General features: G+C 60.3%; 1 protein-coding gene across 3 annotated transcripts; it reads left to right on the top strand.

Annotated features, from left to right (window-relative positions):
• Positions 1–386: 386 nt before the first annotated feature.
• On the top strand, positions 387–19,559 carry ARHGEF37 (Rho guanine nucleotide exchange factor 37). 3 transcript variants are annotated; one of them, XM_069773172.1, is made up of 13 exons: positions 387–655; positions 4,482–4,699; positions 5,114–5,237; positions 5,641–5,788; positions 6,710–6,909; positions 7,450–7,580; positions 8,130–8,234; positions 10,309–10,419; positions 11,654–11,983; positions 12,930–13,058; positions 13,417–13,612; positions 14,051–14,223; positions 14,623–19,559. In XM_069773172.1, the coding sequence occupies exons 2-13, from the start codon at positions 4,496–4,498 to the stop codon at positions 14,830–14,832; spliced, it is 2,061 nt and encodes a 686-aa protein (XP_069629273.1). In that variant the 5' UTR covers positions 387–655; positions 4,482–4,495; the 3' UTR covers positions 14,833–19,559. The 3 variants fall into 3 exon arrangements, 2 of the variants coding, with proteins under 2 accessions (XP_069629273.1, XP_069629272.1); XM_069773171.1 differs by lacking the exon at positions 387–655 and adding an exon at positions 2,356–2,371; XR_011322511.1 differs by lacking the exon at positions 387–655 and having other exon boundaries at positions 4,453–4,699; positions 14,623–16,244; positions 16,285–19,559.
• The last annotated feature ends 7,535 nt before the right edge of the window (positions 19,560–27,094 follow it).

Raw genomic sequence — 27,094 nt, 5'->3', positions numbered from 1 at the left:
TGCTCCCGGTCCCCAAGCCACTCGAGTGAGCCAAGCAGAGCCGCAGCAGCCCCAGCCCTGGGGCTGGACGGGAGCAGTGTGGGGCCAGTGGCACGGCAGGAAGGAAACGGCTTGCACCGGGGGGAAGAAGGCGTCAGCCACTCCCGCAGGGCTCAACAGCGAGGCCATTCTGCAAAGAACTCGCCAGAACCAGGTTACCCAGTGTCTGAAAAAGCGGACTGGAATGGGAAATATGCCGGAGGCAACACCCATGGTGTGAGCCGGCCGGGGCGGAGCGGGTGGCGAGGGATGCTGCCCTGCTGTGCTGTCCCCAGTGAGGCGAGGACACTGTCCGAGGCAGGAGCGCTGCCCTGCCGGGACCCCCTCGGCAGCCGCAGGAACGTGGTTCCTACCCTGGCGTGATCAGCCGCAAGATGCTGTTGGGAGCAAACTGGCAGTGACGTGCCTTGAGGGGTGATGGCTTTGCTGGACGCAGCAGTAAGAGCGCCTGCCCAAGGATGGAGCTGGGGAACTCCTGACATTGCTGCGATGCCAGCCTAAAGGCCGCCCAGCCAGGTGTTTTGCTGTTTCAGAAAGCGCCTGGGTGAGGACTGAATCCCTGCTGCCAACTGCAAGGGAGGAAGGACAACATCTGTGTCCCCAGGGCCACAGCCAGGTAAAGCTCTTGCTACCCAGCCATGTGAGGATCTCTCCTGTGGCCACGTGTCTCTCCCTAAGCCCATACAGCATGGGCCAGCCTGGGAACCATTCTTGTGGGGTGGCTTTACCCCAGCCACCCACCCAGCCAGGGGACATCACTGTGCGTTGGCTTCTCCCGCAAAGACCTGCCTGGGTGTTAATGCTTCTGCCTCTTCCCATCATTGGCTCTTCTTGCCGTGTTGCTGCCCAGCTTATCCATCCGCAACCGCTCCTGTGTGCTGCAGCATCCCTCCAGCGCAGGGACAAGGGAGGGTGGTTTCATGCTCTTGGCTCGGGCACCCCGGCACAGCCCCATGAGCTGCACCCAGGCTCTCTGCGGGCAGGATGGGATGCAGGCAGGGAAGGCAGCAGGGCAGGCTGGCCATCCTGGCACCAACAGCACTGGGTGGGAGCCAGTGGGGCAGATGTGTGGGGGCCCCCGTGCTGCCCTGCCCAGCCCCCACACCTCAGCTGGGGGGGCTGGCTTGCACCCTCAGAAATGGACCCAGAGGAAGGGCTGTGCCGGAGAGCTCGTCCTGACCTGTGGGGTGGTTTGGTTCTAGACACAGACATTGCCTGTGACCTGCGTGAGTCACTGAAAGACTGAGTCCTTTTTACTGTGACACTTTTTGGACACTGTGGGTCAGCCTGAAAAAACACAGGTGCCACTGCCCCCTCCCTGTGGCCAGGCCGAGGCCGAGCTCCCAGCTGCGGGAGCTGGCTGCAGATCAGCCTCTCTCCTCTCAATAGCTTGTTTATAAGGATGCAAACACCTCACGAGCAAAAAAACCAACTTCACGCCAAAGAGCAACTAACTAGCTCCCAATGGCCCAATCTGTGCAACTGCTTCCTCAGTTATATATTTTTGCTTCTGTTTGCTCCGAACCCTCTTCTGGGGCTGAGCAGCTGGGAAGCGATGGCAGAGCAGAGGGGCCGGCCTGCCTGCGGGATAACGTGGGGGGAACCTGTGCATTCATGGATGGGCTGTGGGAGCACCAGGGCACCAACCGGCCTCCCCAAGCTAGCGCTGAGGCAGCCGCACACCGGAGCCATAGCAAGGCCATAAAGAAGACACAGCGGGCTTGTCCCTGTTTATTTAGGGCAGAAACGAGCCGGTGCGTCCCCTGCCCTCCAGCCAGAGCTGCTGCCCGGCCGCAGGCCACCAGGCCACCGCGCTGCCCCACGGTCTGAGGATGGACAAGGGGGAAAATGGGGGGGGGGGGGGGCGCTGCCGCTGCGATGCCAGGGGCTACCACAGACCCAGGTACAGCGCTCGGGGGGGGGAGACGACCACCTGCTTTTGCAGCTGAGAGCCCTCCCCGCCCGCCGCCCCCGCAGCGACTGCCCCGGCTCGCTTTCCCCAGCTCCCCGTCGTCGTCGTCCCCCCCCGGCCGGGTCCGGCTGCCGGCGGTGAGCCCCCGCCGCCAGCCCGGCTGCCAGCCCCCCCCCCTCCGCTCCGCCGCTGGGCTTGCGCAGGGAGCGCGTCGCCGCTCATCTGACCGGCGCTGACCGGGTGGGGCGGCGGGGGCCGAGCTCAGCGGCGGTAAAGGAGCCCGGCTGCCGTCACCCGGTACCGTGGGCTCGGCCCGTCCTGCCCACGCTCGGCCCTGCCGCCCCGGGCTGCGGCGCCCCAGCGGGTTTATCGTTAACTTGCCGCAGGCAGCGGGAGAGCGGCCCCTGCCTCCGCCGCAAGGTAAGAGCCGGGGCGGCGGCGTTTCGGGGCGCGGAGGTGACGCCGGGGCCGGAGCAGCGTGGGGAGCCGGGGCGGGGGGGGGGGGGTGGCACGGCCGTGCCGGAGCCTGTTCCTCGGGGAGCTGCGGGCCCGGAGCCGGTAGCCCCCCGGCCCGGCTTGCGGCGGCGTCCCCGGCGTTGCGGGTCTCGGTGCTGGCTGGGGACGCTGCCCGGGCCCCGCGTTACAGACGGGGATGCTGGGAGCCACCGAGGCGGCAGTGACATGTCGATGGCAGGCAGCTGCCTGGGAGGAGAGCTGTGGGAATGAAACCTGCTCCTGCTCTCTCCGCCTGGTCCAACGCTGCCCTGAAAGGATTCCTTTTAGTTCTGCGCAATTCCCTTGTTCCTCTGGTGTTTCGGGCCAGGGGGAGGGGGGGGGAAGAGGTTTCCCCAGCTGGGGGGCAGCCCCCCAAAGCAGCTGTGTGCTCTGGGGGATGCTGGCGCAGGGAGCAGTGAGGCCCCACTGCCCGCATGCCCCCAAGCTGCAGGGGATCTCTCCAGGGCTCAGGGGGTGTCTCAGATCACGGCTTTCCACCTGCCTCCACCGCAGCCCTTCCTCTGAGCAAGGATTTTGCTGTCACCCCCAGGCGGAGGATGCTGGGCTCGTCCAACAGCCCTTGATGGGCATCCTTCTCGGAAGGACCCAAAGGGAAGCAGGAAAGTGTCTCCTACTCCCCATGTCCCATAGCAGCCGGCGCCATGCCACAGGCGCGGGCAGCAGCCAAATCCGCAGAGGGCAGGGATGACAGCTGACAGGGTCATGTGCCCCTGTAAGGCAGGCAGAGGTCTCATACCTTCTCACGTGGCGTTTGCTTGCTGTGCCAAGCCCAGCTCTTCTCCAGCGCAGCAGTGGGCACGTGCCAGGAGAGGACGTTCACCCTGCCCGGTGCTCGCAACTGCATCACCCGCTTGTTAACTGGACCCTTCCCCAGAAGAGGCTCGGGCTGTCCTGCCAGCCCCGCTCCCTGCTCCCGCTGCAGGCACCTGGGGCTGCAGCCTGCGAAGGGAGCGCCTGGCACGTCGCAGTCTGGCTAATGGTTGGGTGTGGATGTTGGCACTGGCTGGGCAGGCAGTGGAGGGCAGAGGCAGAGCCTCCCTCCCTGTGCCGCTGCTTGTGCCGTCTCGATTTTATCTTGCCAAGCCATCTCTATGCTGCGTTGGCTCTTCACCTCCTCTGCAGCCTCCACAGGCAGGCGGCCTGGCAGCATCCCTCCCTGCTCCCAGCTGGGGTCTGGGTCCAGCCGAGCTGTGTGCTGGGCTGGTGTGGGCTGTGCTGTGCCTCTCTCTCAAGGCCTCCTGCCTGGGACTGAGCACTATCTGTGATGCTTTGGGAGCTGCTCCATCCTCCTCATTATCAGTTAGAGCAGAGGATGTTCCCTGAGAAGGAAATGGCATGAATCAGCTCTGATTTTTCAAGCTCTCCACAGGCAGAGAGGAGAGAGGAGCAGGCTGTGCTGGGCAGGGCATGGGCATTGTGCAATGGGGGCTGCCAGCGTCTCTGGCAGAGGCACCCACAGCTTTGCCCACTTCTCCCCCCATCCCCGTCACTTCTAAGCCAGTTCTCCGTGCCACAGAAACGTCTCTTGTTCAAGCACTGCGAAAACACTCTTTGTACTTTGAATAGGACTCTTGAACACAAGGCAATGTGCCAGGCACCAACAGCCAAGGCAGGGAGGGAACAGCTAGCCTTGGCAGCGAGGAGCAGGGGCAGAGGTGGCAAACCCCACTCTGCCCTCGGGGACCAGCCCCTGCACAGTCCCAGGCTGGGTGAGCCTGCAGCTGGGGCTGCCCTTGCCTGCACCCTGGCCCTGCACGTGGTCGTTTGGGCACGTGTGTGTGGCAAGTCCTCGCCTGCCACGTGTGGGTGCCTGCCCTCCACAGCCAGCTCCTGGCTTGCAGTGCTTTATGGTTTTATGGTTTTGGAGCATCATCCACACCTTGCTTGTAATGCAGATGGCTTGAGTATCCCTGGGGAGGGAGCAGGGGCACTGAGCTGGGTTAGGCACTGGAGCACCAGTCCCGAGGCTGCCCTTGCCACAGCCTGTCCCTAACCCCCTTGCCACCCCCTGCAGAGTGTGCCGCCAAGATGGCAAGCGCCTGTGGGGCAGACCCCGATGCCGAGGACGCAGCTGAAACTGAAGAGGCCATCTACGAGGAGGTGAAGCCCTGCAACAGGATGGAGCTGAGCCAGCAGCTGGCCGTGGAGGAGCTCATCACCACTGAGGCCAGCTATGTCCACAACATCCAGCTCTGCGTGTCGGACATCCGGGCGCACCTCCAGAAGAAGCAGGTGAGATGGGGTACGTCTCCCCACCCAGGGGCTGGGGACTGTGGGGTGAATCTGTCAAGAGCTGTGAGATGCCCAGATCATTCCAGGGAGGTCACACATGCTCACCTTACACCTTCCTGGGCTCCCCTGATCCGCCAAGGTCTTGAATTAGATGGACATTGGGTCTGACCCAGTGTCCTATGGCTGTAACCCTGCATCTGTAACATGAAAAGGCCTCATTGCCCAGCTCAGGAGCACAGCCAGGTCTCAGCATCTTCAGTGCCTCCTGAAACAGAGCACCGCTCCAGTTCCTCAGGTGTCGCATGGGGCAGCTGGGAGGACACGAGTGCTCAGGAGGGCGAGTGCCTCCAGAACACACGATCCACCTCTGTCTGTTGTATTCGGCTTACCCTGGGGCATCTTTGTTCCCTTCAGCTGCCTGATCTTGACCTGGAAGGACTTTTCTCTAACACAGACGACATCCTCCATGTCTCCAGACGGTTTCTGAAGGGTCTCGAGGCCACGGCCACTCAGGAGCACGAGCAGCTGCTCTGCATCAGTAAGTGGTGCAGCACAGAGAGCTGACCCGCGCCCATCCATGCCTTTGCTGGTGCTGGCAGTGCCACTGCCCAGCGCTGTGCCTGGGTGCAGCCCCCAGCCCACCCACCCTGACACCTCCTGCACCTCCCTCAGCTCTGGGAAGCGCTGCTGCCTGCGCACCACCATCCATGGGCAGCCACCCACGCTCACCCCACAGGGGCAAGGCAGACCTGCCCAGCCTGCAGAAAGTGAGGTGGGGGGCAGCATCAGGCCCAGCTTGGCAGAGGTGGCTGTGGAGCAGGGCACTGCCCCAGCACGTTTGGCTGGCACTGCTCTGCTGGCTTCACCCTTCAGGCAGGCTCTGCCTTTCTCTGAGGCAATAGGAAAGGACCATCCTTTCCAGCCTCACTCTCCTTCTCCAGGCACCCTGTTCCAGGAGTTCAAGGAGGAGATGGAAACTGTCTACAAGATCTACTGTGCCAGCTATGAGCATGCCCTCCTGCTGGTGGAGAGCTACCGCAAGGACCCCAGGCTGCAGGAGGAGATCTTGGAGACCCTGAATGCAACAGTGTAGGTACCTGCTGCTGAAGCAACCACCTTCCTCTCCCTGTTTTACCTACTGTCCTGGCCCTTCTGCTCTCTGGACAATCTGCCTGCACAGGTTCGTGCCACCAGGCTGAGTGTAATATCACAGCCATCAACTTTGTGGCATTGCCTGGTGTAGTCCCTGGCAGACTGTCCTGCATCCTTGTGGCCACTTGCCCCAAGGGCACTACAGGTTGGTGGTCTTTTATGGTGGACCCCAAAACAAGGGATGGGGTGGCATCCGCAGCTCCTGCCTGCCCCACAGCCTGAGAGGCTGTGCCCACGGAGAGCACACATTGCGCAGCTTGACTAGAGACACAGGCTGGCCCCGGGGAGACCTGCCAAACCCCTCCTGAACTACTGAGGGGGTCACAAACGCTGTTGGAGCCAGGAGAAGCACGAGTGGCAGTGGAAGAGCTGCTGGGATTTGCTGCTCTCTGTTTCAGGGCACAGGCTACGTGACTCCCAAATGAGCAATACCTTGTGCGCAGGTAGAAGGGGAGTCCTGCCTGCAGCCTGCCTGCACTTTGCCCACACCCTCCCTCTCCATTGCCCCAGAGCAAGCGCCGATCCCGTGCCTCCTAGCTAGACAAGCGCAGCACTGTTCAGGGAGGCAGGGTGCCCGCCCGGGGCTGGCACTGCCTTCAGGGCTGGTGGGGACAGCGTCCCCCTGCCAGCGCTCCTGGGGGCGGGTGGCCCCGCAGCTGGCAGGGAGCAGGGATTCACAGCCAGAACCACCCCCCAGCTGCTGGGCACAGCTTGCCTGCAGGTCCAAGGCAGCAGATCTCCCCTGCAGCTGGACAGGTGCTGCTTTCTCTCCAAAATGTTTGCAGAGAAGCTGGGAGGAGCAGCAAGGCAGGAAGGCAGATCTCCATGCCGACCTCGAGCAATTCCCCTCTCCATCAGGCCTCACACGGGTGCGTCAGACCTCAGCTTCTTCCTGGTGATGCCCGTGCAGAGGGTCACCAAATACCCGCTGCTGCTGGGGAAGATCCTGGAGAACACCCCCACCAGTGCCAGCGCCTACCCGGCCCTGCAGGCAGCCGTCCGTGCCATGACCCAGGTCAACGCCAACATCAACGAGTACAAACGGCGCAGAGAAGTAGGTGAGCAGGCAGGGGGCACGGCGTCTGGGAAGCCCCAACCCAAGCCCAGTTGTCTTCCCTTGGTGTTGTGCTAATTCCTACTTAAGTCAGTTCAAAGCTTTCCTGCCCTGCACCCATCCTGCCCAGTGGAGCCGCAGAGTTGTGCAGGCAGCTCCTGGCACCGCTCTGGTCCTACAAATGCCACTCTGGGCAAGACCTGAAGGCTGCAGGAGAAGGGTGGCATGGGGGGGGCTGAGCACAAAACCGGTCTGCCTGCATTCCTGGAGCTGGGGAATGAAAGGAACAGTCCTGCCCTTGGGATAGGAGAAATCAGGCTCCCCACAAACAGGAGCTTGCTCTTCTTTTTGGTTTTCATAGTACTTTCCTCCAGGCTGCCCTTCTTTGATGTGGGTTGTGCTTATCCTGTTAATCACGACTTGTCAGCTCCGGGCCTCGGTGCTGCTCACCCGCATTGCCTGCTCAGGCTGCTGAGGATGCTGCCCTGAAGTTTCCTCTTCTGATCTTTTTTCCTCCCACCTCGTGTGCCCTCACCCGAGGCAGCAACCAAATACAACAAGGCCGAGCACCTGACGCTGCGGGACCGCTTCGCGCGCCTCAACACGCACTCCATCGCCAAGAAGACCACACGGCTGAGCCGGCTCTTCATGCACGAGGCCGGCATCGTGGCCAAGGTGGGCAGCCCTCACCCCACCGCCTGCCGACCCACTGCCTCTCCTCGAGTCATTTCTGGGCCTTTCCGCTGCCTCCCAAGCGGAGCCAACGTGGCCAATGCTGACACCCAGTGGCCCATGCTGTCACATGAGCCACAGTCTCATTTTCGAGCAGCCTAAGGGTGGCTCCTAGTCCCCAATCCCAAGGACCAGCAGGGTAGGAGAGATGCAGGTACACACCTTGCTCCCTGCATCAGAGTGCTGCAGGGGAGTGCTTTGGCCCCCAAAGGACCCACAGGATCCTCAGGCACCCCAGCAACAGGAAAGACACCCTGGTGTTCCCCAGCACCGCAACCACTCCAAAAACTGTGCGTCTGCATGCATCCCAAGCACCCTAGGTCTTGGCCCTTTTCAGGTTCCTGGAGCCTCTCGGAGTCTCCCCTGCCTGTCCCCAGCACTGTGAGCTTCAGGCAGGTGCCTGGCTGCTTTTTACGTTAGCACCCTGTGAGGAGCAGCAGCCCTGCCCGAGGCATTGCCCGTGCTGGGGATAAGTTGCCCCTTGCCTTGCAGATGGAGGACAGGGAGTACGACGACCTGGAGGAGAAGTTCCAGTGTGTGGTGTCCAGCGTGGCTGTACTGAAGGAGAATGTGGCATCCTACCTCGGCCATTTAGAGGTAAAACCCTGATAACTTGCAGGGGGTGGGCCACATCCAGGCCTCAGGACCTGCTTCATGGGGTTGCAGAATACTTTCAAGCCCTGTGGAAACCAGTGTCAGCTGGGGATGTTCAGTGACTTGCATCTCTCAGCTAAAGACGTTGTACTGGGGCCTTGCCCAGCATCCAAGGATCACTCAGGTCCAGCAGAGCTTAAAACAAAGTCAAAGCTTCGTTGATCCAGTCTGAGCTGGTTATCATTTGAGAATAATTGGTCCTTAAACGGATCATTATTTCAAGGCATTAAATAGCTGAGAAGGCTAAGTGTTGTTCAGCCTGAGAATTCTCGCATAACAGGTATAAGGCAGAAGTGTCCCCAAGTCAGGGAAACAATGAACTTCCCTTCTGAGATGACCCGGCTGAGCAGCTGCTGTGATTTTCTCATGGAAATCCCTTGGGGCATCTGAGGGAAATAAAAGTATGAGCAATGGCCAAACTTGAAATCCCCAGACACTATATAATCAGGAAAGTCTCAGGAAATGGCAGAGGGTTCAGAAAGCAGCAATTCAAGGGCTAGAGACACCTTGTCATGAAAATATTGACAAGGGCTCCCCATATAGGATTGGGAAGGAGGAAAAGGGAACAGAAAGACTCCCTGTAGCCCAAAGAGTGGGTAAAATAGGATTAGAAGAAAAAACATGAGGATGGCAATTTGTATGACAGTGAGATGTGGCATCAGCTAAGGGAACAGGGTGTGACCATTCCTTGGGACATCGAGGGCTTCTGGGGACCTGCCTGGCACTGCTCTTCGGTAAGCTGCATCTCTGTAAGCCAGCTTCTTGGCTTCAGCCAGGACATTAAGTGTCTGCAAATAGGCTGGGCAGCCTAGAGAATAAGCTGTGGTTAGGAGTCATAATGGGGCTTGGATGCAGCTTCAGAGGAGCTGCTGGTGGGGGAAGGTGGGGCTGCATGCATGCCGCGTCTCTCTCCCTCTGAAAGCTTCTCAAAGACATCCTGAGGAGCTGATGAAGACATGTTCTCATAGGGCAGAGACAGCCTGGCCTCTGTGCTGGCTGGCAGTTCCCTATTGTGCATCTGTCTGTACCAGTGCCTCCACCACAAGGAGAGGCAAATCTTGGCATGTACAAGATCATCACAGCCAATTCTGCTTGCGTAAGAGCCCCTGTAGGGCTGAGGAAAAGCACACAGGTCTCAGAGCTGCCGCCTTCTGCTCAAAGGGTCAATCCCTTTCCCTTTCTATATTTCTGTCTCCAGTCCCTCCTGTGGTAAGGAAGACTACAAAGAAAGGGTCTTCTAAACATGACCACAGGCAAAAAGACAGGATTTAGGACAGAGATCAGGGCACTCCAAAAGAGGCCCATGGCAGCCATGGTTGACAAGAATCAAACAGAAACTGCTCCTGCTGCTCCAGGACTGACTGCAGGAGCAGCACTCCAAGAGGCAGCAAAGCTAAGCCCAGGAGGAGCCGGAGGCCAGGCTTCCCTTGGCACCAGCAGCAGGCTGGGGCTCTGGGAGCTCAGTGCTCCCTTCCCTGGGTCTGGAGGTTGTGGGTCAAAATCTACCTCCAGGTAGGAAGGAGGCTGCTGCCCACAGAGTTAACAGTAGAGCAAAGCCTCTCAGAGGAGGGTGTCCACCCAAACCATCCCTAGCTGCTTTCCTTTCCCACCAGCCTCACTCTCCACCCAGAGGCAGGGGGAAGATTTTGTACACAAATACAAGAAATTCCACAAAGCTACTGGACCACCAAACCCAAGTGTCAAAGCACCAGGCAACATCAAGCTGGGGCAGACAGCCTGGGGCCACAGGGCAGCCTTGGCCATCTTGCTGGGGTAGGAGTGCTTTTGCAAGCCAGTGCATGACTCTGCTCAAGGGGAGAGGTTTGTTAACACCTGCGTGAGCTCCCTGGCTTGCAGACAAGAGTAGCCCAGAGCATCAGTCCCACTGGGCTGCTAGCACAGAGCACCCAGACTGGGACATTGGCATGTCTTTGGGAGCACAGGGATTGGTTACAGATGGGTTAGCTCGTGTTGGGCAGCTTCTGCAGATCAGGTCTGATGGCTTTCTCCCTTTCAGGCGTTCCTGTTGCCCACCCCACACAAGTGTGAGCTGCAGATCAATGAGGGACCTGCCCAGCAGTACCAACGCTTTGCAGAATACCTCCATTGCACTGTTTTCCCAGAGTTTGTGAGTGCTCCTTCCATGTATATCTCCTTCAGGGTCGCAGCCAAGCATTGCCAGGTTGCAGTAGAGGCTGGCTCAAGGGCAGGGTAGCCAAGAGCTGAGGGTTCCCCAGAGCAGGCAGTGTCCTCACCGATAGACACAGTCTCCTGGGGCCTGAACACGAAGGGGCAGGTAACAGGGTCCATCAGCAGTCCCAGACACTTGAATTGAAGAACCAATCCCAGGGTCCATCCAGGAAACAAGGAGACAGGGGCAGAGACATGGCTACAACACAGCTCTAAAGTCCATCCAGGGCTGGAGACAAGCGGCAGTGTCCATCTGAGGGGTCCATCCAGGAGCTGAGCTACCTACAGCAGAGGTCCAAGGTCCACCCAGGAGACAGAAGCAGAAATCAGCTCACCCACAGCAATAGTCAAGCAGCAGCCCAAGGCCCTTCAATGGGCTGTGGGCAGGGGTGTGGGTGGAGGCCCCAGGTGAGGCTGGTCTGGGCCATTAAAGACTATTTGTGCCTTCAGGGCCCTGACATGTTCATGGCCAGCCATGCAGGCAGGGCTGCAGCGGAGCAGAGGATGGTGGGAAACCAGGCGTTCTGCTTATTTGACTCACACAAGGCATTTGCTGCCAAACCCCAGTCCAACCTACCCACAGCTTCTGGGCATCCGTACTCGCCTTTGGGAGCCCAAGAGTCCCCCATCTGTCTCCTTCCACTGCCCCTGCTTGCTTCTCCAGGACTCCCTCTTAGGTGCTGACTGCCACCGTGAACGCAGTCAGGGAGGTTTTCCAAGCAGTGAGGAGTGTGGCAGGGCAGCCTGAACCCCACACCTGGATGCTGGCATCCCCAAGGAGCGCCAGCATGGGGAGGGAGGGTAGCTACGTGGGATAACCACACAGACCCTGGACTGAGGGCCTCTGTCAAACCAGGACACTGTCACCTGCATGGCACAGTCACTGCAGCACCCCCGTTGGCCCATGGGACCTTGCGCCTGAGGGTCCTACCTGACCATTTGCATGGAGCACAAGTTTTGAATCGTGGCATGCGTGACTGCTCTCTACCAAGGGTTTGCTTTGGTTGGCGTCCTGTGTGCCTTCAGGGAAGGATGCCTCAGATGCTCCCCACTCTGCACAAGCCCTTCAACAGGTCCCCAAGCCTTTTCTCCTGTGTAAGACAGTGCCCCATGCAGACAGCTGGGCCTGTCTGGGGGGCTCACGTGGAGAATTGGGTTCTCTTGCCCCACAGAAGCGACGGCTAGACAGGCTGGTCTGCCAGCCCCTCTGCAGCCTCTCAGACATGCTGGTGGGGCCACAACAGCTGGTCAAGAAGCGCCTGGACAAGCTGCTGGACTATGAGGAGATCCAGGAGCGGAAGAGCGAGATGGGCAGCGTGACATACGACGAGGAGGCAGCCATGAACACCTACCTCGCCATCAACGCCCTGCTTGTGGCTGAGCTCCCGCAGTTCAACCAGGTGGCTCTGCAGCTCCTGGGGGAGATACTGTGCTCCTTCAGTGCCCTGCAACGGGACTTGGCTGCCCAGGTCATGCAGCAGGCACCAAAGGAGCTAGAGCAGGTGAGAGTGACCCCTTGGCCTGTGTGCCCAAACCAGCGCACGTGCTGAGCCAGACCTGCCTTCTTCAGGCTTGGAACATCACTTGGACATCAGGGCACTGAAGGTTTGCTGTAGCCCAAGCCTGCCCTTGCAGACACACAGCTCCCTGTCTAGCATTTGTAAGGGATCTCCCCTTAGGCTGGGGAAAGCCAAACTGTCTCTTCTTCAGTGCCAGGAACTGGCCTGCTCTCTCTCTGAGGACACCACTGGTAATCTGTTGATGTGTTGCCTGAGAGATCAGTGTTAACTCTGAGCTCCCGAGAGCTCTGTGCTGGGAAGGCAAGGAGGAGAAGGACAGCTCCTAGCCTGAGGAACGAGCATCCCTAGAACCTCCATCCCCTGGGAATTATCTCCTCACTGCATGGCACTCACTGAGCCTGACATTTGCAAACGTGGTGGGTCAGGCCAGTCCAGAGCCCTGGGGTAAAGCATGGCCCTGGCCTGACCCATGACCAAGATGAGAACAAGATGCAGCCACATGGAAGTATCCCGTCAGGCACTGCTTGTACATACCTAGTCATGAGGGTGGATTCCCCTTGCTCAGTCTGGGATGCTTACGCTGCAGACTTCTACCCCAGAGCTACATCCACCTGTCTCCCTTTTTAGTCATGTGGAAAGGACTCGGCTTGGGGCAGGACAGCAGGACCCAGGGATTGTTGTACTGGGCTGGGTACAGGCCAAGAGCCCTGCACGGGACTGCCCTGCCCAGGGTAGGTGGCTCAAAGCCAGAGAGCAGCAGCTCTCCTTGCCAAAGGGAACCACATCCTAGGTGCAAGATGCATCTTTAGTGGCCAGGTCTGTTCTCTTGCTTTCTCACCTCTTTTCTAACTGTTCCTTTTCTTTTGACCCTACCCACAATTCTTCCCCTCCCCAGGGCCCTCTCTGATCTCAGGGTCTGTCTTCACAGATGCCCCATGGCCGTATGCCTCTGCCCAGTTTCTGGAAGATGGTGGAAGACACCTTGCAGCAGTCTGGTGCTCAGCTCCGTACCTTCTGCCAGACATTTGAGACTGTCGCACCAAGCCGTGTGACACAGGTAGGAGCTGGGAAGGGGGTGTCTCAGTCCAGCTGGACTGTGGCTTCGCAGTGCAGAACATCTCCTTGGGGTGGAGGCTGGCTCAGAAAGTGGCACGGGGGGGTTGCCACAGCCACAGTATTTCCCCCAAGCCACCAACAGCAGCTAGCTGGGAATAACCAGGGATGAAACAGTCTTAGCTCTTCTGGTTCTAGACACTCGTCTCCAAACCATGAGGTAGAGCAGATAGTGTGAAGGAGTTTCTCATCTAACCTCTCACTGGGATGTGATCCTGCAGAAAGGAGAGTACATGTACATGGGGGGCCTCAATCTTCTGCCTGTCTCATCAAGTGCTCCTGTCTTTCTTGCTCCCCACCAGCCTCTGAACCCTGCTGAGGAACGGAAGGTCCTTTCCCTTGTGAGCAAGCACGGCCCAGACAAACTTTACCAAGTGACAAGCAACATCAGTGGCAGCAAAGACTTGGACCTGACCTTGCAAAGGGGACAGATTGTAGCTCTGCTGCAAAGTGTGGACACTAAGGGGAACACGAGCAGATGGCTGGTGGATGCTGGAGGTACTGTGAGCACTACAGGGAGCCTCTCCCCGCCTCGGCACCAGGGTCAGAAACCAAACCCGAACCACTTCCTCATCTTGGATGAAACAGTGGGCCATTGCCTCCCGAGTCCTCCCTTCCAGGGTTTGCTCAGTCCAAACCCACCTCTGCTTTGCCAGCTGCACCCATAGCCATTAGCTGTAAAGTTCAGGTTTCCCTATGAGGGAGCGCTCGTGGCTCATCATGGCTGGGAAAGGAGAATCCTGTGCACGCAGAAACCACTTGAAACCCCTTTTTGTGGGGTTTTGCTGCTGGATATCCCCTAGCGATGGACCGCTTTGAACAGGGCTGCTGTGCCATGCCAGGCAACAGCCGAGTTGTCATTCCTCTCTCCTCCAACCAGTCCTACATGTGCCAGGTAGCGGGGCTCCATGACCTGTGTGTGTGCATGTCCTCCAGGTCCCCGAGGGTTTGTGCCTGCTGGAAAACTCCAGCCCTATTGTCCGGTACAAAGCCAGCAGCCTGGGATGCAGATGCCAGCCCTGGAGAGCAGCACAGAGGGAAGGCGACATTCATATGCAGCACCTGAAGCTCCCAGGCCCCAGGTGGCCGCCTTCACCCCAGCTTTCCAGGTGAGAGTGGGGGACACCCCCCAGGGCCATTCCTAGCAACCCCACCAGCTCCATGCTAGTCCCTGCGTGTGCAGCATGTGGGTGGGAAGGTGGACCTGCTTTTCCAGCACACACGTGGTCATACATGTGCAGCCACGTGCCTAGCAGGGGAGTGTCACAGCCCCCGGCCAAGTACCCCGTGAGGCTGGTGTCTGCCTTGCAGGGACCAGGGGTGGACCGAGCAAGAGAACTGTGCTCGGTGGGGTCCCCAGTGTCCCTCCATCACTGGCAGTACCGTGCTGCCCTCTTGGAAACAACCTCCATGTCCCTTCTAGGTCCTGCCCTGCCAGGTATGTCCTTTCCCCCTTTGACTCTTGCATCCAGCAAGGGCTTCCTCCCTCCTTCCCCTGCCTTTCACAGGTGGTTGCCGGCTTCTCCTTCGCAGCCAGGAGTCCGCAGGAGGTGAGCCTCCAGGCAGGGCAGCCCGTGGTGGTGCTGGAGCCGCACGACAAGAAGGGGAGCAAGGAGTGGAGCCTGGTGGATGTGAACGGCCAGAGGGGCTATGTGCCCTCCAGCTACCTGGTGACAGTCCCTCTGCAGAAGCCCATGGGCTGGAGCTTGCCTGTGTGAGCCCGGCCAGCCCGGCACCCAAGGGCACAGGCTTCATGGGATGAGAGCCGTCTGCTTGGCACCCGAGGGCTCGTCACGGGCGATGCTGGAGGGGGGCGGCTGTGGTGGCCCCAGGCTGGGAAGGTGGTGGGAAGCGGGTGGCAGAATACAGCCCGGGGGATGTGGGTGCAAGCGACGGCAGTCAGGAGGCATGTTTTGATGGGTAGGCGTGAGGGTGCCATGTCCCATACGTGTTTGCACAAAGGAGAGGCGTAGGAGGGAGTGAGGGCAGGTGGCTGCAGTTTTCTAGGGATTTGCTGAAATCCATATCAGTGACAAAAGTGTCCCTAGGGGTGACGAGGCAGCATCGTCCCCAGTTAGATCAGGACCAAGCTGCAAAGAGTGCAGTGCTGCAGAGGGGGTCTTCAGCCTGGCACGGAGCATCTGGGGCTCTTGGGAAGAGGCTCTCGGGGGAATCGCTGGTTTGAGTGCGGAGGCCGATGCGGAGCAGCCCCAGAGGCACGGCTTCTCACCGGGGTGTCACACCTGCCTGGGTGCCCACCCCGCCGTGCCATTGGGGTCCCTTCGGCAGCACAGCCTTCGTGTCCTGCTAAAGGGCACGGCAACGTCAGCGTGCGCCCGGCCGCACCGGCCGCGACGGATGGGTGCCGGGCTGAGTGCTGTGTGTCCTCCCCAGCCCTCCCGCCCACCGAGCATCGCTCCCGGCCTCAGTTTCCCCCCCCGCCGCCCCGCAGCGGGGCTGATGCCGCTGACCCATTTGAGAGGCGCTTTGAGCTCCGGTGCCGAGGAGCGCTCTGTACACCACCGATGCTATTTCGTGTGCCGGACAGGCTGACATTATAATGGATTATTACACCGTCTGTCCGCCCCACCCGTGCTGATGGGGGGGCTGCCCGGCGCCGTGGCAGCGCGGCCGCCAGGTGGCAGAGCCGCCCCGCCCAGCGCGCCTCGGCGGCGGCACTGGGAGCACTGGTTTGGGGGCGCTGGCAGGCTGCGGAGGGGGTTCGCCGCTGCGGGTGGGGCGTGCGCGTCCTTGGCCGGCGTGGGGACAAGCCGAGCCGGCGGGGCCGGCGTGAGCACGGCTGTGCCGGGGCAGGGGCTGAAGGCGAGCTGGGCGCCGCTTCCCTCCCAGCCGGTGCTGCTCGGGGCTGGGGGGGGAGAGCACGGCTCCGGGGGGCCCTCGGGACACCATGTCCCCCTCGCCGACCCGCACAAATCTCCAGTGGTTTGATACACGCGCGCTCTCTAGCAGCACAGGCCCCCTGGAAGAGGTTTTTGGGAGAATCGACCTGTGCGGGTTGGTCCCTGACCTAAGGCTCAGTCTGGGGACGGAGACGTCGCAGCTCTGTGCTTCAGTTTCCCCATGGCTTGCTCTGATGCTGTGCTGTTACGTGATGCTGATGGGGCTCGGGGTCGGGAGCCGTGCCCACGGCAGTGCTGACATGGTGTCAGAGGGGAATTCGGGAGCTCCCGGCTGCAGCCCTCAGGGACTGGCACCGTGCTCCCTCCGTGGAAGAGCTCGGTCCACGGTGCCACGCTGCCCACCCTTCACCCACTGCCGGCAGCGGAGCGTGGAGGCACCCGCCGGGGCAGCAGCCTGGCGTCGTCCCGGCTGCCCTGGGCACCTGCCGCTTCCCACATCAAAGGTGCAATGGCCTGACTGGCGAGCGCTGGCGTGCTGGCTCCTGCGCCCTGCCTGGCAGGGAGACGGCAGGCTCGGCCACCCACGGGCTCCCCACAGGACGCGCTTTGGTGGCTGGGTGTGGGTTCCCGCAGTGCTGCCCTGCGGCTGTGGCTGCGGACTGGGCAGGGTGGGCAGAGGTGGCATGTCCTCACTGAAGCTTGCACCATGTAGGGAGGGATGAGGTGGGTGCCAGGCAGGTGGGGACAGGCCCCAGACGCTGCTGTGCTTTCGCTGTGAACCCCACACATGGGTCCAGGTGCCTGGTTTGGGGCAGAGCTGCCTGCGGGGCTCACGCTCTTTTGTACCTGCAGGGTTCTGGGACTTTATCTGTGGGGAGGCTGGGGGCTTGCTACCTCCGCCCAGGTGCCATTGAAAGCCCCAAGCAAATGCTCACCCACATGAAACCTGGGAGGGGACAGCAGCACCGGAGATGGGGACATAGCCTGGGGATGCTCCCAGCCTGGGGAAAGGCCGATGGGCTCCTCAGGAAGGGAAAGCGGGCAGGGTGTGGGGACGAGGGCTGCTGCGCAGGGGCTGTGTTTCTGAGGGTCCCCTCCCCAGCTCCAGCCCTGCAGCAGCAGGGCTTACACCTCCAGCTCGCTGCTGATAGCTCCTCTGGATTTTTCCGTTCCTAATCAAATCACATCAGGTCGGATTTCCCTCCCGAGTTGCCTTCCTCTGAGCTCAGTGGGGCGCAGATGCAATCAGCCCTGCGCCAGTGCAGGCAACAGCAGGAGTCAGTGGCTCGAGCAGGTCCTGCTCCGTAGCCCACAGGTACCCGGGACCCTTTGGAGGGTGAAAGGTGACAGCGGGACAAGGAGCGCTGAGAAATTGGTGCTGCCTGTGCCCTGATCTGCCTGCTGGAAGGAGACCTGCGGCAGGCAGGACTTGATAGGCAGCTTATAAAACTGGTTGGGCTTTCTCTGTCCCACTCATCAGGACTCTGGATTTCATGTGCTCTAAAACAACAGCTCCCCTTTCCCTCCCTCCAGCCACCACCAGTGCTGCCTGTGTGTCAGTGCTGGCCAGAAGCTCTTTGCCCTGCCTGCAGCCGGCACGGGGGTGCAGGCTGTTGCGAGGTGTCCTAGACCCCCGCTGCCTCCCCTGGGTCCCCGCTCTACCCATCAAATGTCCGACTACCAGCGCTTGCTAGGGCTGACAGGCATGAAGGGCAAGGTGAAAGAGCCCACGCATATCCCACCAGGAGATATACATGAGCCACACACCGGTGCTCTGCAGGAGGTGGCAGCACACCGGGGACACGCTGCTTGTGTCAGGCACCGGCTGCCTGCCCCCTGCCAGATAACGCGGTTGTGCTTCAGGCTGGGTGCAGCTGAGGCACCAAGAGGCAGCCAGCACCAGCACCCTGCCCAGCGGCGGTGGCACTGGTGCCCTGCCTACCCTGAGGTCCTGACGGCGGCCGGAGCGTGCTGTGGGTGTCCCTGCTAGGAAGAGGGAAATTGGCTTGTGCAGCTCCTCCAGTCTTTGGACCCAAAGGGCTGAGCTGGGCTCTGCAGTACCCACCAGTCCTGCTGCCAACCTCGACGGCCGTGGGACCTTCCCCATGGGGTCTGTCCTCAGGACATGGCCTAATACTTGGCTGCAGGACACGGGGCACCGACATCCCTCTCTTCTCCCGTGATTTCACCCAAACTCGTTGCACCTGCTGCTGCCCCGAGCCTGGAGGTGCCCCCTTGGAGTCACTGGAGGGTATGGGGCTCTTCCAGCCTAAACATGAAGGGGAATAAAGGGCACAAGTGTGCCTTTAAATAGCCTGGCAAGGACAGGTTCTCCCAGGAGGAATGCTCTGGCTGGCCTGGTGGAACATGCTCGTGGCCGGGGGCACGGGGGGTCAGCCGGGCAGCGATGGCTCCTCGCCAGGAGGTCAGGTCAAGGTTAGGCATCACCCCGGCCGGGCGCCGCTGTGCCGTGTCTCGGCACTGTGGGAGCAGAGCCATGCAAGGGGGAGGGAAATGCGTGCCAGGCCGGGGTCTCGCCATGCCCGGGGCTGATCGGCAAGGTGGCAGTGGAGCCGGGCAGGCGCTGCTGACTGCAACCTGCCTGCCGACCCGCAAGAGGTTTGGCACGAGCACAGCCTGGCTGCCGGAGCAGCCTGCCGGGCAGCTCGGGTTGTCCAGGAGCGGCTGCTGCACTCCCGTCCGGGCTGATTCATATCCTGGACGTGCAGGCATTTGGATAGTGTCCACCCGTGGGGTGTGACAGTGCACAGCCGTGTCCCCAGAGTGCAGGGCGCCAGCCCGGCCACATGCCGGAGAGCAGGATGGTGGCAGGTCAGACTCCGCTTTCCCCTGCTTTGCGGGGCGTGCTGGTCCCTGGGGACACGGCGGTGACTGTGGGCAGAGTAGGGAGCCGCAAAGCACATCTCCAGATGGAGACACCTGGATCGCGGGGAGGATGGCTGCATGCCCAGGTGTCGATGTGCCCGCTGGCTCTGCTGGGGCACCCAGGCGGCAGGGAGGCGCGAGAGAAAAGCAGCTGCCAGGGAAGCCCCAAGCCCAGGCTCCCAAACCCAGACCCGTCTTCTCACCGCGGGGTGCCAGGAGGGGAGTATGGGTGCAGCAGGGCTGCAGTGGGCAGCGAAGGAGGGGAGCAGGGGAACCCAGCAGGAGCAGGGTGGCTGCCCTGGGCTGAAGGGCACAGCCAGCCCCAGCAGAGCTGTGCTTGCAGGCATGGTGCTTGAGTTCACCACCACTGCCAGGCTGAGCTGGCTCCGAGCAGAGCCAGCCTGCCGGCTGCACGGTTCCCAGGCGCCTGCCTGTGTATGGGAGCAGGGCGGCCCACAAGAAGCAGCCCGCAGCCTCGGCACCCTGGTCCCCTGCAGCGCACACTGGTTCCGCTTGCCGTGCTGCCAGCCGTGATCAGCATGGTGCTGCGTGGCCTGAGGGAGGGCTGTGCCCCACGGAGAGTGGCCCTGGGGCTGCGAGACAGGAGCGGAGGTGTCAGCAGCAGCGCTCGCTCCAGGCTTGTGCAGCCAGCACCTGAATTGTCTAATAAAGTGTGAAATTGCTTTCATGCTCTGCTACCTTTGCTGAGATGGACCATCATTATGCCCCCCCTTTCCAGCCAGCAGCCGTCTGCTGCCAATGTCCCTGCCGTCACGGTGCTGCCAGATGAGCCCCTGGCTGGAGCTGTGCCTGGTGTGGCCCCCCAGGACTGGGGATGAGCACCCCTCCCCTCCTCAGCCCCTCCATTGCGCCCACCCCATGTAAAGGCACAAGGTGCTGCATCACCCTGGATGGGGATAAATCTCTGCCATGGGGCTGGGGGCTGCAGACCCTCTGCCTTCCCCCCATCAGATGGCCTGGGGGTGCAGGAGTCAGCTCAGGTCCAAGCCCTGCCCTGGCGCTGCACCTCTGTCAAAGCCCTGCCCTTTACCAGAAGGGGCTGGCAGGGAGTGTGCCCATCAGATACAGCCCTCAAGGAGATAGGGCTCCCTCCGGCTGTGCCAGGAGTGCCAGGAGCTGCCTTGGGCCCTCGCTTGGGTGACAGAGGGCTCCCACCTCTGCAGGGACAGAGGGGCAGCCTGGCCCCCACCTCGCCAGTGGGTGACTAATTGCTCCTGAACCACCTGGATGTGCACAGAAACTGTTCTCCAGCCTTAATAACAATAATCAATCATCCTGCTCTGGGCAGGGGTTGTGGAAGGCGTTCCAGAGCTGCGGAGCTGGCAGGGCTGGCAGGGAGACTGTGGTGCCAGCAGTGGGGCTCCCCTCAAGGGGACACCAAAGTCTCTGCTCCCGCAGTGTCTTTCCTCCCACACTGCCCGCTGCGAGGACAATCTGTGCCCAGGTACACCCTTCACGGGAAAGTGCCAGCTCCTCTATGCTGGCACCGTGCCGGTGCACCTGGGTCTGTGCAAACTGTGATTTTGGAGGGAAGATGGGGCCAGCTGGGAGCCCAGGCCATGCACGGGGCACAGGGTGCTCCCTGCCCCAGATGGTCCCATGGGTCCCTGTGCTGAAGGGCCAGACACAAGCGCCAGGGAGCTGCAGCCCAGGAAAAGGAGCCACATCTGGGATTTCTGCAGGGATCAAGATACTTTGCCCCAGGAAAATGGTGCCACATTTTTCCAGACACTAATAAAGTTAAACCCTTGATCTGGTTAAAGATTTAGCCCACAAGGCAAGCCTGGGTAGGACAACAATGCTGTTAGTGCCGCCGACTTGGTGACACTTACCCAGGTGGAGGGGACTAACCCCGCTGCCCCCCCCGCCTATGGCTCAGCCCCACTGTTGGAGCACACCCCTGCAGCTGGACCCTGCCATCCCTGGGCCACATCCAGACCTCTGCACGGGGGATGGAGCTGGAGCATCCTCAGGCGCCAAGCTGAGGCTGGGCAGGCGGATGGCACACAGCTGGGGAGGGGAGCATCCCACCAGGAGCTGCTCTTTCTTCAGCGTAACCTTATAACCTGTGCCCGCACTGCCACCTGCCCTGGCCACAGCTCGTCCCAGTGCCACCGGTCAGGGGGAGGCTTCATGCCGCTGGGAAGCCAGTCTGGCCCTGACGTGACATAAGTCAGCCAGAGCGGCCAGGCAACACTACCCATCACGAATAGCTCGGCCAGCGTGCCAGCCCCTGCACCATGCGCCTCTGCCCCGCCATGTCTCAGGGGGTCCTCAGGCAGGCAGACCCTGTGCTGGTGGTCCCGGGGTGATGCACCCTTTCCCTTGGGGCTTCCTCAGCCCTGTGGCATGAGGGGCTTCATCTGCCTGGCAGCAAAAGGCAGATTCTTACAGGCTCATCCTGTCCTCAAGGTCACTCCGCTGGCAGGAGAGCACCGCGGGGCTTTTTCCAGAGGCCACAGGAGTTAAGGAGCGAGCGTGGCACAGAGGAGGTGCAGAGCACACTTCTGCCTTCCCGCTGGTCCTGTGACAGCCGCCTTTCCCACTGCCCAGCCTGCCAAAGGGGACAAACACCCATGGCCGCAGGTCTTCTCCCACGACCCCGTGCTTGTGTTCTCGGGGTGGCTGCCCCTGGTTGTCGCAAAGGTACTTGAGACTGCAAAGGCTTTCCAAATACATCCCTGCAAAGGCACCCCAAATACAACCCTTTGTTCGTCTTTGGGGTGCTGGTGCCCCCCAGGTTGCAAAGGCAGCGCTGCCTCGAGCCAGCTCTGGATCCCCAGCTCTGCTCCCCTCTGTGGGTGAGCAGATGGCCTCCCCTGCCCGGACGGGCTCACTTCACGGGAGAAGCTGCCTGCGTGATTCTTGTGTGCCACCAGGCACTGCCATCGTCCCCTGCCGCAGCTGGAGCTGCCGTGGCTGGTCCTGCTCCTGAGCCAGGGGTTTCCTCCGCAGCCCGAGCCTTGTGGCTGCAGCCCCCTCGCCCCACAACTCTGGGTCTGGGTTTCCCTCCTTATAGAGGGAGGGCTAAAGGGGCTGTTGAGTCCCAGACAGCCTGACCCTGTGGTCTGCAGGCACCGTGGCTCAGTCTCCTCAGCCCGCTCCCAGCTCAGCCGGCTGCTCGCTGGAGGCACGGCCCCAGCCAGCGCATGTGCTGTGGCGCTGGGGAGATCCCACAGGCAGCTTTTTGCTAGAGCAAAGGCAGACGGTGCAGGTGGGAGGCAGGGATGGAGAAGCTCAGGCGAGCACCGAAGGGAAGTGCCCCTGCCCGCAGGCAGGGACAGGGCAGGGGGTCATCCTGCCTTCTGCAGGCAGGGACTCTGGCGGGGGTGCCAGCTGGCATGCCACAGTGGGGATAGCACATACCTCTTCTGCCACAGGCCCTTTCAAACGGGCCACCAATTGAGTGTCAAGAGCCGTTTCATGGCCTCTTCTTGCATCAGGCACCAGAGGCAGAAAGACTGCCTAATTCCCACCTCACCTCCCCACTGCCCAGAGCCATCCCGTTGGCTAGAGAAAACCAGGCACTGGGAGCAGCCGGGCGAGCGGCACTCTAACCCAGCAGCATTCCCAAGCCATCCTTCATTAGCATTCCTCCTCTCCCAGGCTGCACAGCCTGTTCCCAACGCCCCGAGTGTTAACTGAATTACTTCCCCCAGAACTGCTGCAGCTTTGGGGATTCAAGCATCTGCATACACCACGGGCAGCCTGCTCCGTGCCGGCACAGCCCTTCCCTGCGCTCCCCACTTTCCCCGCGGGATTAGCCAGCTGTGGGGAAGAAAAACAGACCTGGCAATGGCAAGTCCAGGTTGGTGTGAAGGTGCAAATGACCCCATTGCAAAGACTCACAGAACAAAGGGCATGGAGTCAAAATGTAAATCGGAATCTCCAAGGGCTGTGGGAGCCCCCCAGTAAGGTCTGCGAGCGTTCAGCAGGCTGTGCAGTGTTGGGAAACATCCTGCTGCTGCTAAAGCCATCGCTACAGCCACTGCTGGGCAGCAGTCCATCAAGCCGTCAATCCAAGATTGTTGCTGCATCTCTACCTGAAGGAGGTGATTTGTGGGTCTAAAATTTGTCTCCTTTGGGCTGCACCTGACTGTAGCTACAAGCTGCAGACACGAACCCCCTTTGTGTGCCCAGCCCACATCCTGGCTGGGATTTACCTAAAACAGCCCCGGGGAGGAACGGCTGGGCGGGGATGGGGGGAGGAGAGGGAGGAAGGCTGCCTGGTGTTTGTTTTTACTAATGAAGGCCTGTAATCAAATAATTTCAATTTTAATTGTAAAGCCAGCAGGCAGATTTCTGTCTCCAGATGGGACGTGATAGGAATAGTTGAAGGCTGGGCACGTTCTGCCGCTCACCTTAATACTTGGAGCAAGGCCGATGGGAGCAGCCCTGGGGAGGCTCCCACCCTGCCTCAGAAGATCCTGGTCCCCAAGGGGTGTGGGGACTGTATGAGTGAGGAAAAAAAAACTAGGGAAAGAGGGGTTCCTGCATGCCGAGCCATTCCCGTCTGGAAGCGGAGGCGCATCAAGCTGCGGTGCCAGCAGATCCTGGGGCTGTGAAGCTGAACCGCAGCAGTGAGATGTTCCTCGGAGCAACAGGCCAGCAAGCCAGCATCCTGCCTACACCAGCCTGGGACCTCGTCTGGTCCAAAACTCGCCACCCTCGGGTGCAAAGAGCACTGGAGCCCTTGGAGTTGGACAGGGGATGGCAGCTTTCCTAAGCAGTTGGTAGGCAACGCGGGACTTGAGCTGGGGTCAGCCCCAAAGCCTCTCCTGCCTCTCTGACCCAGGGAAGCTAACCCCGGGGAGGATGTGCTGCTGCCGTACCAGGATCTGAGCAGGGGAGGAAGGAGCTGTTTCCCCTGCTTTCATCTCCTGGCTCTGTCAGAATACATGAAATCTATTTGTGGCTTCCACTTACTGTCTCATTTTTTGGGTGCTTGGACTTTGGGAAAAGAGAAAAATAAACTGGGTCATTTTCTATTTATTTGGAAGAGCTGAGATGTTAGCCCTCCAGCTGCAGAGAGCTCTGCTCACATCTCTGCAGGGCTCAACGAACTTGGAAGCAAGAGATGAGGGAGAGGAGAAACCTCCTCCTCACCAAAGAAAATGCGTGTTTTGCCCAGCTTCTTGTTTAGGCTGGGGGGGGAACTGGATGCAGTGAGATTGGGATTGCCTTCCCAATCGAAAACAGCTAATTCAGGCTAAACACATCTGTTTGTTTCTCGTGATGGAGAAATGCAGGCAGGAGGGGCTGGGTTGCTCTGGGACTGATTAACTCCCCCAGTCTGGGGACATTCCCTGCTGCCTGCCAGGCCTCTGCAATGGCCCAGGGGCAAGGGACTGGCAGCCAGGTTCCAGCTGGAGGTGTCAGGGGAAGGAGAAGGTCTGCTCTCCTCCACATCAGACGTTTATTCCTCCCAGAAGAGGATGAGGTCAGAGGGCCGGGGTGGTACAGCGCGATCCGGGCAGGTCATACCAAGTACGAAATACCTAACGCTCTTGTTAGTGCAATTGCCATAGCCATAACAGGGCAGAGCCCATCTCTTATCAGGGATGGCTGCTTCTGCTTTCACCTCCCCAAGCTGCTGCCCTCCCCATGCCCATGGTCCCACTCCCGGTGCTGACAGCATTTCTGGAATCCCCTGGAAGGGATCCAGGCTGGGGGACGCTGGGCACTGAGCAGCCACCAGCATCCCTCTGGCTGGGCCTCTTTGCTCTTATCTGGTCTCCCTTTTTGTGCCTGAGTCATCAGAGACAAGAGCATCAAATCAGAAATAAAGTCATTAACTCACTAAGCAAATACAGATGAAAATCCTCACTTTATTTTTTGAAATTGGAGCCCTGGCTCCTTGGGCCTTTAAGTGGCGTCTTCCCTCCTCCAGCCTTCCCACGGCTGGGTCTGTTCCAGTCCCATGCATGTCCCGGCGGTGAGGAGAGGAGGGAGACGCAGGCACCCACCCCGTGGGGCTCGGCTTGGCCCACAGCAGCCCATGCGCTTGCCATTGACATGGCTCTCCAGCCGGGATGGGGGGAGCCCCGTGCCTGGTGTACTCCATTGCTGATGGGCTCCAGCTACATGAAACTGCAGCGGCTCTCCCAGCCCGGGCTCAGGCATGCTGGGCACATCCAGCGGGAGCGATGCGTCCTTCTCCTCCCCCTGCAGCACCCATCCTTGCTGCCAGCGCAGCATCCTCTGCCCGGGGCTGGGCACATCTCTGGCAGCTCGTGCCTCCCACGTGGCTGCAGCTTGCGCATCCCCATCCCAGCCAATCCATGCCGATCCCTGATTTCGCTCTTCTTCCTCTTTTTTCTTTTTTTTTCACCATGTACAAATGGGAATTAAATTGAGGCCACTAAACTCATTCGCGCTCGCAGCCGTAATGGGATTGCAGGCAGCGTTTCACCATCAGCTCTTCACAGAAGCTGCCTGTCTCCGGCTGGAAAACCGCAGCGTGCTCGCTCCTGCTGCCACTGCCCGGCGTGCCGCTGCCTGCTCCGTGCCGGCAGCCCGCGCGGGAAAGCAGGGCTGGGGTTAAACCCAAGCAGACCAAAACACGCATGAGCAATTTCTCTCATGTGAGCGCACGAGGGGCCAAAAGGCACCGCTCAGCTCCTGCTTGGGCCCCATGGCTACGCCTGGCCCAAAGCCCTGTCTCACTGGGTTTACCCGGTGTCCTGGGAGTGCACGCCTGTCTGCACCCCTGCCCCGGGGAGCTGAGCGTCCTTCGGCACAGGGGCCCAGTTCTCCCACTGGAGCGGTGCTGGAGGGGGGGCTGGGCGGCCGCCCCCACAGCGTGGCTCAGCCTCAGGGGTGAGGCACCATCACGAGGAAATGGGAATGAGCCGGGGCCAGGGAGGCATCCGTGGGGCACCCGTAACCAGCTCAGGGACTGGGGGTGCTGGTCAGCACGCGGGGCTCCTGCTGCGGGGTGAGCACCCAGCCCTGCACGACCCGCTGCACCGGGGCAGGGAGGAGGCACCGTGGGGGGGCTGAAACCCCGGTGGGTGCAGACCCCCGAGCGAGGAGCAGCCCCCAGCTATTGTCCCCTCCAGGGCTGGCCACTTATTTTTAGGAGGCGGGAGGAGGGATGCTGGTTGCAGGTGAACTTGCTGGAAGACCCGCTTCCCTACCACCCTGGGAAAAAGCCCCCAAAAGTGCCTTGGAGAGCAAAGGAGGGTGGGCATGAGTGTGCTGGGAGGGAACAGCTGCTGGGAATTTAAATGACTGCCCGTGAATGCTGGTTTTGTTTTGTCCCAGCCGTGGCTGCACTCTGCTCTGGCCAGGCAGCATTCAAATGCAGCCGCTCACAGGCCTTGTGCCTGCAAATAAAGCCGGTCTGGAAAACCTGGGGAAAAACTGAACTTGAGAGGAGCCCTGGTGCAGCACCCTGCCCCTGCCCAGCCCTGCCAAAAGCCGCGGCCCCACAGGAGAAACCAGCAGAGCCAGCCAGAGCAGGCAGAGCCGCAGCGGCAGGGGTGTGCAGGAGCCGGGATGGGCTCTCCCTGGGGCCTCCGGTAAAGCTTTATTCCTGTCTCCCAGAAGGAAGAGTGATGGAAGGAGAAGAGATGCTCAGGAAGTGAGTAAGGTGCGCTTCCTGCTCGCTTCCTGCACGCTTTCTGCTCGCAGGATCTCAGCTTGGCCACCAGCCTGGGATATGGAACGCTGCCCCGTGACCCACCACGGCTGCCTGGGCAAATGGAGATGCCGCTGGTTGCCATGGTTTATGGTCTCGGCCACGCACCGACTCGACGCATGCTGCCAGATCCGTGCTTTGAAAATCTAGTTCCATATGGATAAACAGCATTTCTTATTACTGTTGCTAATGTGATATCAGCACATTGCAACATAGATATTTTAATAATACATATTTCTTTCAATGAAGGGGCTTAAAAAACTAATTTACTTTCCAACATTTGTATGTGTCATATTTGCTCATTTATTCATGCAATAAATGAAATTAAAATTACTAGACATTTAGAAAATAACAAGTATGCATAAGAATTTCAGCCGTGTATTAAAAAAAAGCAGGCACTGCTTTTCCTGGCACAAAGGCTGCCCACAGGCACGCACTGCCAGGTGTTTCCTCCTCTGCCTGTGCAGCAACACAGGCCGGAGGGGACCGCAGCCGCGCACTGCCAGTCCCCCATTCCCGGGGATGCTGACAGTTGTGACAACCACTGCATTTTTATTTTTCTCATCCTAA

The sequence above is a fragment of the Haliaeetus albicilla genome, chromosome 27 (assembly GCF_947461875.1).
Source record: "Haliaeetus albicilla chromosome 27, bHalAlb1.1, whole genome shotgun sequence".
NCBI lineage: Eukaryota > Metazoa > Chordata > Aves > Accipitriformes > Accipitridae > Haliaeetus > Haliaeetus albicilla.
The sequence above is the reverse complement of the archived record's forward strand: the minus strand, read 5'-3'. Positions and strand labels throughout refer to the sequence as shown.